The 12,538-nt window shown below is 42.9% G+C and overlaps 1 protein-coding gene across 3 annotated transcripts in view; it reads right to left on the bottom strand.

Annotated features, from left to right (window-relative positions):
- Positions 1 to 12,538, bottom strand: part of depdc5 (DEP domain containing 5, GATOR1 subcomplex subunit) — a 276,005-nt gene that overhangs the window by 239,324 nt on the left and 24,143 nt on the right. For all 3 annotated transcript variants that reach the window (XM_060843792.1, XM_060843790.1, XM_060843791.1), the window contains exons 8-9: positions 7,618 to 7,696; positions 4,086 to 4,147 (exon numbers count right to left, since the gene is read on the bottom strand). In XM_060843792.1, coding sequence (XP_060699775.1) covers positions 4,086 to 4,147; positions 7,618 to 7,696 — 141 coding nt within the window. The remainder of the gene's footprint in view (positions 1 to 4,085; positions 4,148 to 7,617; positions 7,697 to 12,538) is intronic.

Genomic DNA, 12,538 nt, shown 5'->3' with positions numbered 1-12,538 from the left:
GTCTGTGGCCCTTATTTCTAGACTCCCCAGCTACAGGAAACATCCTGTAGCTTATCAAGTTTATAAACAAACATTCTTAGTACGTTTCAATGTGGTCACCTCAGATTCTGTTAAATTCCTGAGAACTAACCCATTTTCTTCGCTATCACCTCACTGCACAAGACCCAAGAGTCAGCCTGTGGGGCTTCACTGAATTTGCTTCAAGGCTAGCGTATACCCTACATCAGGTAGCAAGACCAAACTGGACAAAGTACACAAAGTGTGGTCTCACCAATTACTGCACTATTACAGCAATCTGTTCATATTAAAGCTCAAATCATTTGCTTTTCTAAATGCTTCCTGTACCTATGTGCTAACCTTCTATGATCCATGCGCTCAAGTCTCTACGAATGTTAACATTTCCCATTATCTCACCATTTTAAAAAATTTCTGCTTTTTAAAAATTTTTTTTCTTCTGCAGTGGATCACCTCACACTTATTCATATCCCATGCGCCCTCACCCAATCTGTCCATATCCCTTTACAATGAATGTGTGACCTCCTACAGCTTACTCGCCCAACGCTGAATCATCAGCAAAACATGGACACATTACATTTGATTATCTCAGCTGTTAGTGTACATCCAAAGCCAAGCAATGATCTCTGCAACACCCTGCTGCTTACGATGAAAACACTGAAGCTTGAAGAGGTTTATTTTAAAGAGAGCTTTAAAGACAGAGATGCTGAGCATTCTAGTTAGAAAGCTAGTACACATCGACTTGGAGCCCATTTACCACCCTCTGAGAAAAAGGACAGCAAGTGACATCACTAACCCAAGGAAATCTAAACCAATAAATAGAAAGCAGATCACGAACACCAACGCTTCATCGGAGGCTCACTGATGTTACCTAGCACGGTGACGAAACGTCTGAAAATGAAAACCAATCAGCAAACCTACATCCAGAACCTCAACTTGAGCTACAAATCTCCTCAAAATCCGCTAGCTAGTACACAGCTTGAGAGGCTTTGGGGATTTTTAGAAAGTTTGAACAACAGAAGCAGCCTGAGTGGGGTGTGATCAAACTCCCAAAGAACCAGGAGCTTTAGTTTTAGTTTTCAGGGAAAGTTGCTGGGGTGTCAAAACACCCCCACATTTCTCTCTGCTACAGCTGAAAGCTTGAGTTCTCTCTTTCTCTCAGAATTGTCTTTTAATGTTCTTTCCTCCTGGACTGGAGTTACACATCAGACAATCTGGTTTCTGAATTTGCCTTTTGCCAAGAGTATGTTTATGAGATGTTACTATATTAGAACAGTTTAGTGGTAACATAATCTATTATTCTGTTAGGTTCTGTTCCTAACTGAGTTGTTATTCCAAGTTCCTTTTTCTTTTGTTGTACTTTAACTATAGTGTTTGAGTAAATTGTAAGTTGCTTAACATTGAGTAGTTTGACCAGTCAAAATTGAATCTGGAACACAGCAACTCGCATTTACCTTTACAATAAGAAGTAGTTAGGGTCTAGTTAGGGCTATCTTTTTAATATGTTTTGAGGGGTTTGGTCTGGTCTAGTCCATAACATTAGCTTTGGAAAATAATCATTTTAAATCTGTTATCTGTCAATCCATCATTAATATCACTAAATAACCAGCAATACCAATGATTTTTATCAAATGATACATCACATTCACTGGTATCCCCTTTTTACAATCTTATACAATCCCTACAGTGTCGAAACAGGCCATTCGGCCCAATACGTCCACACCAACTCTCCAAAGAGCATCACACCCAGTCTCACCGTGCCCCCGCGCCCCCCCCCCCCCCCCCCCTCGACCCGGTTCCTGTAATCCTGCATTTCCCACAGCTAATCCACCTAACTTGCACACCCCTGGACACTATGGGCAATTTAGCATAACCAGTCCACTTAACTTGTATACCTTTGGACTGTGGGGGGAAACCCACACAGACACAGGGAGAACGTGTAAACTCCACACAGACAGTTGCCAGAGGCTGGAATCAAACATGGGTCCCTGGCGCTGTGAGGCAGCAGTGCTCTATAATGCTCCCAGTTACAACCTCCAAAACTTGCAACATATAATTTGTCAAACAACTTTTTCCTCTTCCTAAATTCTATGTTTATTCTGCATAACCAAAAATTACAATGTCCCAGAAGACAGATTCTTGCATTTTTCCTATCACGATGCTAGGCTACAGATCCCTGTTTGCTATCCTCAAATCCTGTTTGCGAACCTAGGGAATGCTGTAACATCCAAACCAATGCTGGGCTAGCCTCTTCCAAAAGCAGAGGGTGCTGGCAATCAGATCCCATTGTCATAGAGATGTACAGCATGGAAACAGACCCTTCGGTCCAACCTGTCTATGACAACCAGATGATCCTAACCCAATCTCAACCCATTTGCCAGCATCCAGCCCATATCCGTCCAAACCCTTTCTATTCATATACCCATCCAGATGCCTTTTAAGTGTTGCAATTGTACCAGCCTTCACCATTCCTCTGGCAGCTCATTCCATGCACACACCACCCTCTGTGTGAAAACGTTGCCCCTTGGGTCTCTTTTATATCTTTCCCTTCTCTCGCTAAACCTATGCCCTCTAATTCTGGACTACCCCACCCCAGGGAAAAGACCTTGTCTATTTATTCTATCCATGCCCCTGATGATTTTATCAATCTCTATAAGGTCAGCCCTCAACCTCTGATACTCTAGGGTTGCTGAATTGAGGAACCATCAATTTCTCCACTACAATCCCTTTAACGATAAACTGAATACATTTAAGAAGGAGATAGACAGATTTTTAATTAGTAGTGGCTTAAAGGGTTAGCGGGCAGGAAAGTGGGGTTGAAGCCAAGTTGAGATCAGCCATAATTGTATTAAATGATGGAGCAGGCTCGAAGGGCTGAATGGCCTACTCTTTCTAGCTCTTCTATAAAACATCTCAAAAAGTTTCACATTTCCCATGGCTAATCCATCCAGTCTGCACATCCCTGGACACTATTAGGGAATTTAGCATTGGCCAAACCACCCAATCTGCACATCTTTGGACCGTAGGAGGAAACTAGAGCAAACCCACATGCTGACACAGGGAGAGTGTGCGAACGCCACACAAAGTTGCCCGAGGGTAGAATCGAACCCAGGTTCCTGGCACTGTGAGGCAGCAGTGCTAACCACTGAGCCACAGATCTCAGCATGGTCCCTGGAGATACCATATAGAGACTGAGCAAACCCCAGCAACCCAAAACCATCCCAGGATGCTGAAGGAGACCTGGGAAGAGACAGCAGTGAAGGACTGACTGCCCGTTTAGATTCTGATTTTATTGTCATGCGTACTCAAGTACAGAAGTACAAGAATACAGTGAAAAGTGTACAATGTCAACACACAAGGGCGCCATCTTAGATTCAAAGGCATCTAGGTACAAATAAAGTAGGTCTAAAGTAGTATGAGATAGAGTTAAAAAGTTAAGCATTACTTCATAGAATAAGTAGAAAAATAAAAAAAAAGGTAATAGGTAACATTAAAGTCTTCCTTAATTTAAACTAGGAAAATAATGAAACGGTTACATCCGACATATTAGCAATTGGAACACTATAGCCTCAAGAGAGGGTATAATCAGACCCTTAGGGGTCTGAGCTCTTAAGGATAGTGGAATCAAGGGTTATGAGGATAAGGCAGGAACAGGATACTGATTGAGGATGATCAAGCATTATCATAATAAATGGTGGTGCTGGCTCGAAGGGCAGAATGGCCTACTCCTGCACCTATTGTCTATAGCACTAAACTCTAACCTCAACACTGAGACACACATTAAGAATGTCCGTTGAGCAGAGCAGGAAAAGCAGCTATCGGGAAGTTGGTGGCATTATAGAACAATGCCTCAACCCTAATCCTGAGAAAGAACAATAGAAAAAATATGAAAATTCAAGGTCTGAAAAGAATTTAGTGAATTATTAACAACATGTTGTCAACTTGGTATCAGTTACCTAATACTGTACAAAGGTATTGTATAAAAACACAGAAACGTTGTAAATGTAAAACTGACTCCAACTTCCACACACAGTTACATTCCATGCTATGCTCTCATTGTATTTTTATACCTTCCATTTGGCGAAGAGGTCAGAGAGGAAACCATTCACAGCCTTCTCAAAGTACAAATCACCTAAAAAAAGAAAAAATATGGTACTGAAAGTAAAATATTAGAAGAAACATCTGCAACCTTCCTTTTCTCAATCCCTACAGGAAGGTGTAACGTTCCAAGTGGAACCATTTCTTCCTTTCCATCCTCATCAGACGGCTCAATACCTTTACTGTCAGTGCACTAATCCAAGCCACACCCCAACTTGGGTTCCACACAGTCTGGGATTGTGAGAAGACTTCAAAACAAATTCAGAGGCAGATGATAAACCATCCAAATGCAAATTACGATCTTGTAATAATTTGCCTACACAACAAAAAAAAGTTCATACAATTCATAAGGAGTATTTTAAATATCTGAATTTCTACCACATGAGTAAGCTCTTGTCTTCTCATATTATACAAATACAGAAAAAGGAAGGAAAAAGCTTCACATTCGGGCTAAATTACCATGAAAACGCAAGTGACATTGTCAGTATTCTGCAGAAAGCTTTTTAAAAGCCTGCTCTTGTGTGGGTTACAAGTGTCACTGACCAGACTAGCACATATTGCTGAGCAGTAGGCCAACGGGCCCTTTGAATGCACTCCCATAATCAGTATGATCATGGTTGATCCCCTATCTTATTACCATATCTCCGCTTTCTCTCCAGACAACTGAAGCCCTTAAAAAAAAGATCAATGCCTTCTTCAATATACTCAAGTGATTTGGCATCTACAGCCCTCTGTGGCAGTGAATTCCATGGGATGACCAAGAAATACTGCCTCATCTATGGCCTACTTTGTTTCCTGAGACCATGTGTCCTGGTTCTAAACTCCCCAACCAGGGGAAACATTCCCTCAGCATCCAATCTGTCCATCCCTGCTGGAATTTTATACATTTTCAATCAGATAGAGTCCAACAGCACGGAAACAGGCCCTTCGTCCATGCTGACCAGGTTTCCTAAACTGAACCAGTCCCATTTGGCCCATATCCTTCCCAGCCTTTCCCAACCACGTACCCGTCCAAACGTCTTTCAAATGTTGTCATTTCACCCGCCTCTATCCCTATAATCCTCTCCTATTCTTCCAAATTCCAGTGAATACAGGACCAGGCAAACCATTATCTCCTCATATGACAGTCCTTCCATTTCTAGTATCAACCTAGAGAGCCTCTACTGCACTCCCTCCGTGGCACACATAACCTCTCTTGGGTAGGAAGACCAAAGCTGCACGCTATACTCCAAGTGTGATCTCACTAAAATGAGATATGCTTATAGTCAATTGCATTGTCCTGTGTCACATACAGGGCAGACTGGGTAAAGAAGGCAGATTTCCTTCCCTAAAACAAACTCGCTTTCACAGCAATCGATGGTCCTCTGACTGAGAGTTCAATTTCAACATAATGAACAAGATTTAAATTCCACCAGATGCAGTGGGATGATTTGTACCCAGTTTCCTCACAACTTTAGCCTTGGCTTCAGACTTACCGGGCCAGCGTCAACACCTCCACTTATTTTCATGAATACTTCAGAGAAGCATTTATTCTTTGAGAACACCAAATAAGATCAGTTTAGGCTGCATATGGACTAATATTGGCTAAGTATCCCAGGGCTGAAAACGTGTTGCTGGAAAAGCGCAGCAGGTCAGGCGGCATCCAAGGAACAGGAGATTCAACGTTTCGGGCATAAGCCCTTCTTTCCTGACGAAGGGCTTATGCCCGAAACGTCGAATCTCCTGTTCCTTGGATGCTGCCTGACCTGCTGCACTTTTCCAGCAACACATTTTCAGCTCTGATCTCCAGCATCTGCAGTCCTCACTTTCCCCTCTAAGTATCCCAGTGCTGCTAGAAGGGTCACTCGACTTGAAATGTTAACTCCGATTTCTCTCCACAGATGCTGCCAGAACTGCCGAGTTTTCTGACCAATTTCTGGGTTTTTTTTATTTTTGATTCTGGTTTCCAGCATCTACAGTCATAGAATCATACAGCACAGAAACCCTTTGGTCCAACTGGTCCATGCTGATCATAATCCCCAAGTCAACTATCCGACATATCTGCCCATATCCCTCCAAACATTTCTTATTCATGTACTTACCTAAATATCTTTTACAAAGTTGTAACTGTGTCTGCATCCAACACTTCCTCTGGATGCTCATTCCACACATGAACCACTGTCTGTGAAAAAACTGCCTCTCATGTCTTCAAATATTTCTCCTCAAGCCTTCAAAGTATGCCCCCTTGTCTTGAATTCGCCCACCCAAGAGAAAAGACACCTGCCATTCACCTTATCTATACTCCTCATGATTTATAAACCTCTTGTTAGGAAGTTGAAGGCTGTACCCTACCTGTAAGAGAGAGTGAATGCGGTTCCGAACTGAGAGATTACAAACGCCTGCGTATAGGACTAGATGGCAGTCCCAGAGTAGACTGGAAAATTGAAAATATGTAACATTTGGCTGTGAAATGGATACCTGAGTTTTGGTTGCTGTTTTGACAATAATTTGAATTTAACCAGTGTAAATTATGCCCTAGGATTCTAAAACCCAATCAGGTTTGAATTTATTGTTTTGCCACATCGAACCAATGAATCGATCCAATGTTAGGGGAGGATAAAATGAGTCAATATGAAAATTCGTCAGAAAGCAATTGCTATTGAGACAACAACACCTGGAGAGCTAACATCTTGCTCTCTAAGAAAGGAGGAAACACTCTCTATCAAAGGTACCTTTTCATATATAACATGTTTGCAGTGGAAAGAAAGTCGATGACCCAGGGAGATCCTCAGCCGGAAGAAGAAAGACAAGACGACAGCTGCTATGTGGTTCGAAATTAAGTTGATGTTATTCTAATAAGTGTCTTATTGGAACAGCATATTGTTATAGAGTTGGAGGCAGATAGTAAGCAGTTAAGAGAAAGCCGAGGCTTAGAATTGTGAATAGTTATTCAATGTTCATGTTTAAATAATAACTTGATGTTATTTTCTTTAACTAGTGGAATTTGTGGGTTCCCTGTCACTCTTATGTTAATAGGTTACAGGATGAGATGAGCTTTTCTGGGTGTTTGGTTTAATTAACAGAAGGGTTCACCACCGTGTCGTAACACTCTTAAGTTCACCGCTCAATCTCCTCTGCTGCAGTGAATAAACGTCCCAGCCTCTGCAAATCTCTTCTGAATCCTGTCCAGTTTAATCGTATCGCTCCTATAACAGTACATCAGAAGGGGCATCACCAATGTCTTTCCAGTTTTTTGTTAGTTTGCCACCTCTCTGTCTCTCTGTCTGGACCTTACCCAGGTTGTCAGCAGGAGGAAAGCACAACATTGAAACCAAATTATCCACACAAACAGTAAAAAAAACTCCCCCATCAGAATAAAGAATATTTAAAATTCATGGCCCACTGATCAATTTACAATCAAGTTACAGTATCACAAATACACAGCCAGACAAGACGTGCCTGTTGAATGGTGCTATATTGTTTCAGTGCAGTAATGCAGCATAATTTATTTGGAAAATGTCTTACCATAGATGTCAAAGTCCCACATCTCACAGCTCATCTGGATGAAAATATAGACCATGGCAGAGGTGGATCGGAATACCACCTAGAGAAGGACACCAATAACATTAGTCACAATGTTACCATTTCCTGTGCTCTGAACCTCCTCCTGAACATCACGAACCACAAACTCTGGACTCAATCCTTTCCCACCATTATACGTTTCAAGTGAAATCCCCTGCGTTAACTTTCAATTCTTACATTTGCCACTGACCTTAATCTTGTTCCATTAGACCTGTCCTTTAATATCTCCTGCTGGAGAGGCTGAACAGGCTGGGGCTGTTTTCCCTGCGGCATCAGAGGCTGAGGGGTGACCTTATAGAGGTGTATAAAATCATGAGGGGTATGGATCGGATGAATAGTCGAGGTCCTTTTCCTAGGGTGAGCAATTCCCAAACTAGAGGAGAGGTTTAAAGTCAAAGTGGAAAGATATAAAAGGGACCTAAGGGACAATGTTTTCCACACAGAGGCTGGCGCATGTATGGAATAACTTCTGGAGGAGCTGGGTACAATTATAACATTTAAAAGGTGTCTAGATGGGTATATGAATAGGAGGGGTTTAGAAGGAAACGTTGGGAAATGGGACTAAGATTAACTCAGAATATCTGGTCAGCATGGACGAGTTGGACCGAAGGGTGTGTTTCTGTGCTCTATATTGCTGGGGTTTCCGTAATGTAGGGTCTTTTTCCCTCCAAGTCCCTCAAGTATGATCTCACAGCAGTAGCAAGAGCAACTCCTAATAATACTTAAGCCTCTTCTCAAAAATGGTAAGACTTTAGTTGAGGCCATAAGGACTAGGAGCAGGAGTAGGCCATTCAGCCCCTCACGACTGGTCTACCATTTGATAAGGTCATGGCTGATCTGACCCAGGCCTCAACTCCCCTTTCCTGCCAGCTTCTCACAGCCCTCTGCAACTCCTCGGTACTGCACAAATTTGTCGAGGTCCTCTTCAAATCCTTTGTGATCTAGCCTCCACAAATCTCTGAGTAGAGAATTTCAAACATTCACAATCCTCTAACAGATACTGAAAAAGGAAGAGCGAGATCAGAGTGTACATCGGCCCTATAGAAAACTAATCTGGGGAGATGACTATGGGGAACAAGAAAATATCAGAGGAGTGAAACAGATATTTTGCATCTTTACAGTGAAAGATACTTTGAACATCCCATTAACACTAAAAAAAATTGCAATTAAGCGCTATCACAACAGTAGTAGTATAAGATAAACTAGTGGCGTTAAATGCAGATAAGTTCCCTGGTCCTGGTGGCTTGATACCGAAGATCCTAAAATAGCTTCAGAGACAGTGGATAAATTGGTTGTAATTTTCCCAATATCCTTGGATTCTGGAGAAGCAGCAGAGGATTGGAAAACTTGCTCGAGGCTGGAATCGAACCTGGGTCCCTGGCGCTGTGAGGTAGCAGTGCTGACCACTGACCCACCAGAAGGAAGTCTCAACTAGATGGTACAGAGGGGAACCAGTAGACGTGCTGTATTTGGACTTCCAGAAGGTGTTTGACAAGGCAGCACACAGAAAGTTGTCAAAGCTCCCAGGTGTTGGAAGTAATATATTGGCGTGGATAGAGAATTGGGTCAATGAGTGGGGATAGGGAGGTCTTTTTCAGGTTGGCGACCCCAATGACCAGCGGTGTTCCACAGGGATGAGTGTTGGGACTGCCCTTGTTTAAGTATATATTAATGACTTGGAGGTAGGAAGCAAACGTACTGCAGCCAAATCTGCAGATGAAGTGAACATATGCGGAAAGGCAAGTCGCGAGAGGGATACAGACAGTTCACAGAGACATACTGATCGTAACTGAAGGAAAGACGTTGACAAATAAAGTATAACGTGGGACAGCGTGAAGTTGTTCATCTTGAATGGAAGAACCAAAGAGTATTATTTAAATAGAGAAAAACTGCAGAAAGCTGCAACGCAAAGGGACTTGTGCACCAAACATAGAAAGCTAGCACACAGGTACAGCAGGTAACCAGGCAAGCTAGTGTAGTGTTGGCCCTGATTTCAAGGGGCTTTGAGTATCAGAGTCGGGAAGTCTTACTGCAACTGTACAAGGTTCCAGTGAGACCACATCTGGAGGACTGATTTTTGGTCCCCTTACAAAAATTTGTTACTTTATTGCAGACAGTTCAGACAAGGTTCACTAGGATGATCCTCAGCTGGCAGAGATTGTCTTATGAGCAAAGAATAAACAGGTGGGACTCTCCTCACTGACCTTCAGCTGAAGGTACTGAGAGGACGTTTTCCCTCACGGGAGAATCAAAGACCAGGTAGCGTACTCTCAGACTAAAGGGGTGTCCATTTAAGGCTTAGAAGAGGAGGAATTTACTCTCTTGGAGGGCTGACAGTCTTTGGATTTCCTTCATCGATTGCTAAAGGGGCAGAGTCTTTGAGTATATTTAGATTACTTACAGTGTGGAAACCCACCGAAGCGCAACCCACCCATTCCCCTGCATATACCCCCTTACCTAACACTACGGGCAATTTAGCATGTCCAATTCACCTGACCTGCACAGGAGGAAACCGGAGCACCCGGAGGAAACCCACGCAGACACGGGGAGAATGTACAAACTCCACACAGTCAGTCGCCTGAGTTGGGAATTGAACCCAGGTCTCTGGCGCTGTGAGGCAGCAGTGCTAACCGCTGTGCCACCGTGCCGCCCACAAAGGCTGAGATAGATAGATTCTTGATCAGTGGGGAATCAAGGGTTTTGGGAAAGGGCAGGAAAGTGGAAGTGGAAGTGAGGAATGTTGGATCAGCCATAATCCTATTAAATGGGAGGGCAGGCTTAAGGGGTCGATTGGCTTACTCCTGCCCCTTTTTCGAATACTCTTGTCGAAGGGATTCCCTCACATATCACTATTAATTATAGCTTAACCAGCTTACTGCTGCAATCACTCCATAACCAGCAGGTGACAGAAGGTAGTAAGGTACAGTGTGTAGTTGCCCAGAGACTCAGTAGCTGAACATACCACATGGTGTGACAGTAAACCAACACAGACCAGATGGCAATGTGGTTCACCTCAAGCTGTGTTAAGGGAGAGGATCTCGGCTGGGACATCAGTGAAGACTATGTTTGTTCACATAACGGCTACAGCCCAGAAGGAAGCCATTCAGCCTGTCAGGTCGATACCAGCCCTCTGCAAGAACCATTCATCTAGCTCGAGTCACCCTTCCAGAGTAATCTGCTCAAAGTCTTAATTGAATCGACTTCCAACAATTTCAGGGAGTGTGCGCTAGAAATGTTAATTTTTTGATTTGATTTATTATTGTCATGTAACTAAGTACAGTAAAATATTTTGGTTTGCACGCAGTACAAGCAGATCATACCATAGAAAGTGTCTAAGAGTGAGGAATCCAAAGTTACAGCTGCAGAGAAAGTACATACAGAGCGAGATCAACATTAAATTTGAAATTTGAGAGATCCTTTCAGAAGTCTAACAACAGTGGGGGGAAGAAGCTGTTCTTCAATCTGTTGGTTAAAGCTTTTGTATCTTTTGTCTAATAGAAGAGAGGTCTTTGATTGTGTTAGCTGCCCTTCCACGGCAGTGGGAAGTTTGGATGGATTCCATGGATGGAAGGTTGGCTTGCGTGATGCACTGGGCTGTTGTAAAAAATGTTTTCTTCCTGTCACCATGGCCACTTTTAGCGATCTCTGCGGTTCACAATCTTCTTCCTAATTTCTCTGTCTAGCCCCTTCAGGATTTTGAAAACACTTCTATCAAATCTCCTCAATTTTCCCCAAGAGAAACAGCCTCAGCTTCTCCAATTTACCCAGGAAACTGAAATGCCTCAGTGCTGGAAACATTTTAAGGAATTTCTTCTGTATCCTTACTAATGCTCTCACATCCTCTCAAGTACAGTGCGCTGACCTGGGATGCTGCAGAGTTTATTCCTGGCTTTTTGTTTCCTGCTCTGTTACCTTCAATGATTTGTGTACGAATACCCCCAAGTCCCTCTGCCCCTGTACCCCCCCCCCTTTAAAAAATAAATGAAGGGTACAATTCAAATGTCTCTTCCCCATTCTGCCTATTAAAATAAGATAACTTCTCCACATGACATTTCACCTGCCACTTGCCTGTCTAACCCATCTGCATATCTACCTTCTTTTGAAGTTGTCCATGAGTTTTCCCCACAGTGTTTCCAAGTTTTGTGCAGTAGACAGGCCTCTATACTCAAGTCTAGGTCGTTAATGTCTGAATATCTGCTGACATCGACGCTCGGAAAATTAATTCCGACTGCACCCGCTCACCTCTGTTAGATTTTTCAAAAAATGCTCCTGCATAATTGAAAGCCAATTTTTTTAAAAAAAGCAATTTAAAAATTTGTATTGAATACTTTCATTTTCTCTTCATCTATACATTTCGCATAGAGTCATAGAGACGTACCACACGGAAACACACTCTTCAATCCAACGTGTCCATGCCGACCAGATATCCTAAGTGGATCTCGCCCCATTTGCCAGCACTTGGCCCATTACCTTCCAAATCCTTTTAAATCCAAATGCCTTTTAAATGTTGTAAGTGTACCAGCCTCCACCACATCCTCTGGCAGCTCATTCCATCCACGCACCACCCTCTGTGTGAAAAAGTTGCCCTCGGGTTCCTTTTATATCTCAAACCTCTGCCCTCTAGTTCTGGGAAAAGACCTTGGCTCCTCACCCTACCCATGCCCCTCATGACTTTATAAACCTCTATAAGGTCACCCCTCAGCCTCCGACGCTCCAGGGAAAACAGCCCCAGCCTGTTCAGCCTCTCCCCTACAGCAGTAAACCCTCCAATCCTTCTAAATCTTTTCTGAACCACTTCAGGTTTCACAACATTCACTTTTTTTCATTGTAAGAGTTTGTTAGGTTTTCGTCATTCATAACTTTA

The sequence above is a fragment of the Hemiscyllium ocellatum genome, chromosome 24, assembly GCF_020745735.1.
Source record: "Hemiscyllium ocellatum isolate sHemOce1 chromosome 24, sHemOce1.pat.X.cur, whole genome shotgun sequence".
Classification (NCBI taxonomy): Eukaryota; Metazoa; Chordata; class Chondrichthyes; order Orectolobiformes; family Hemiscylliidae; genus Hemiscyllium; species Hemiscyllium ocellatum.
The sequence above is the reverse complement of the archived record's forward strand: the minus strand, read 5'-3'. Positions and strand labels throughout refer to the sequence as shown.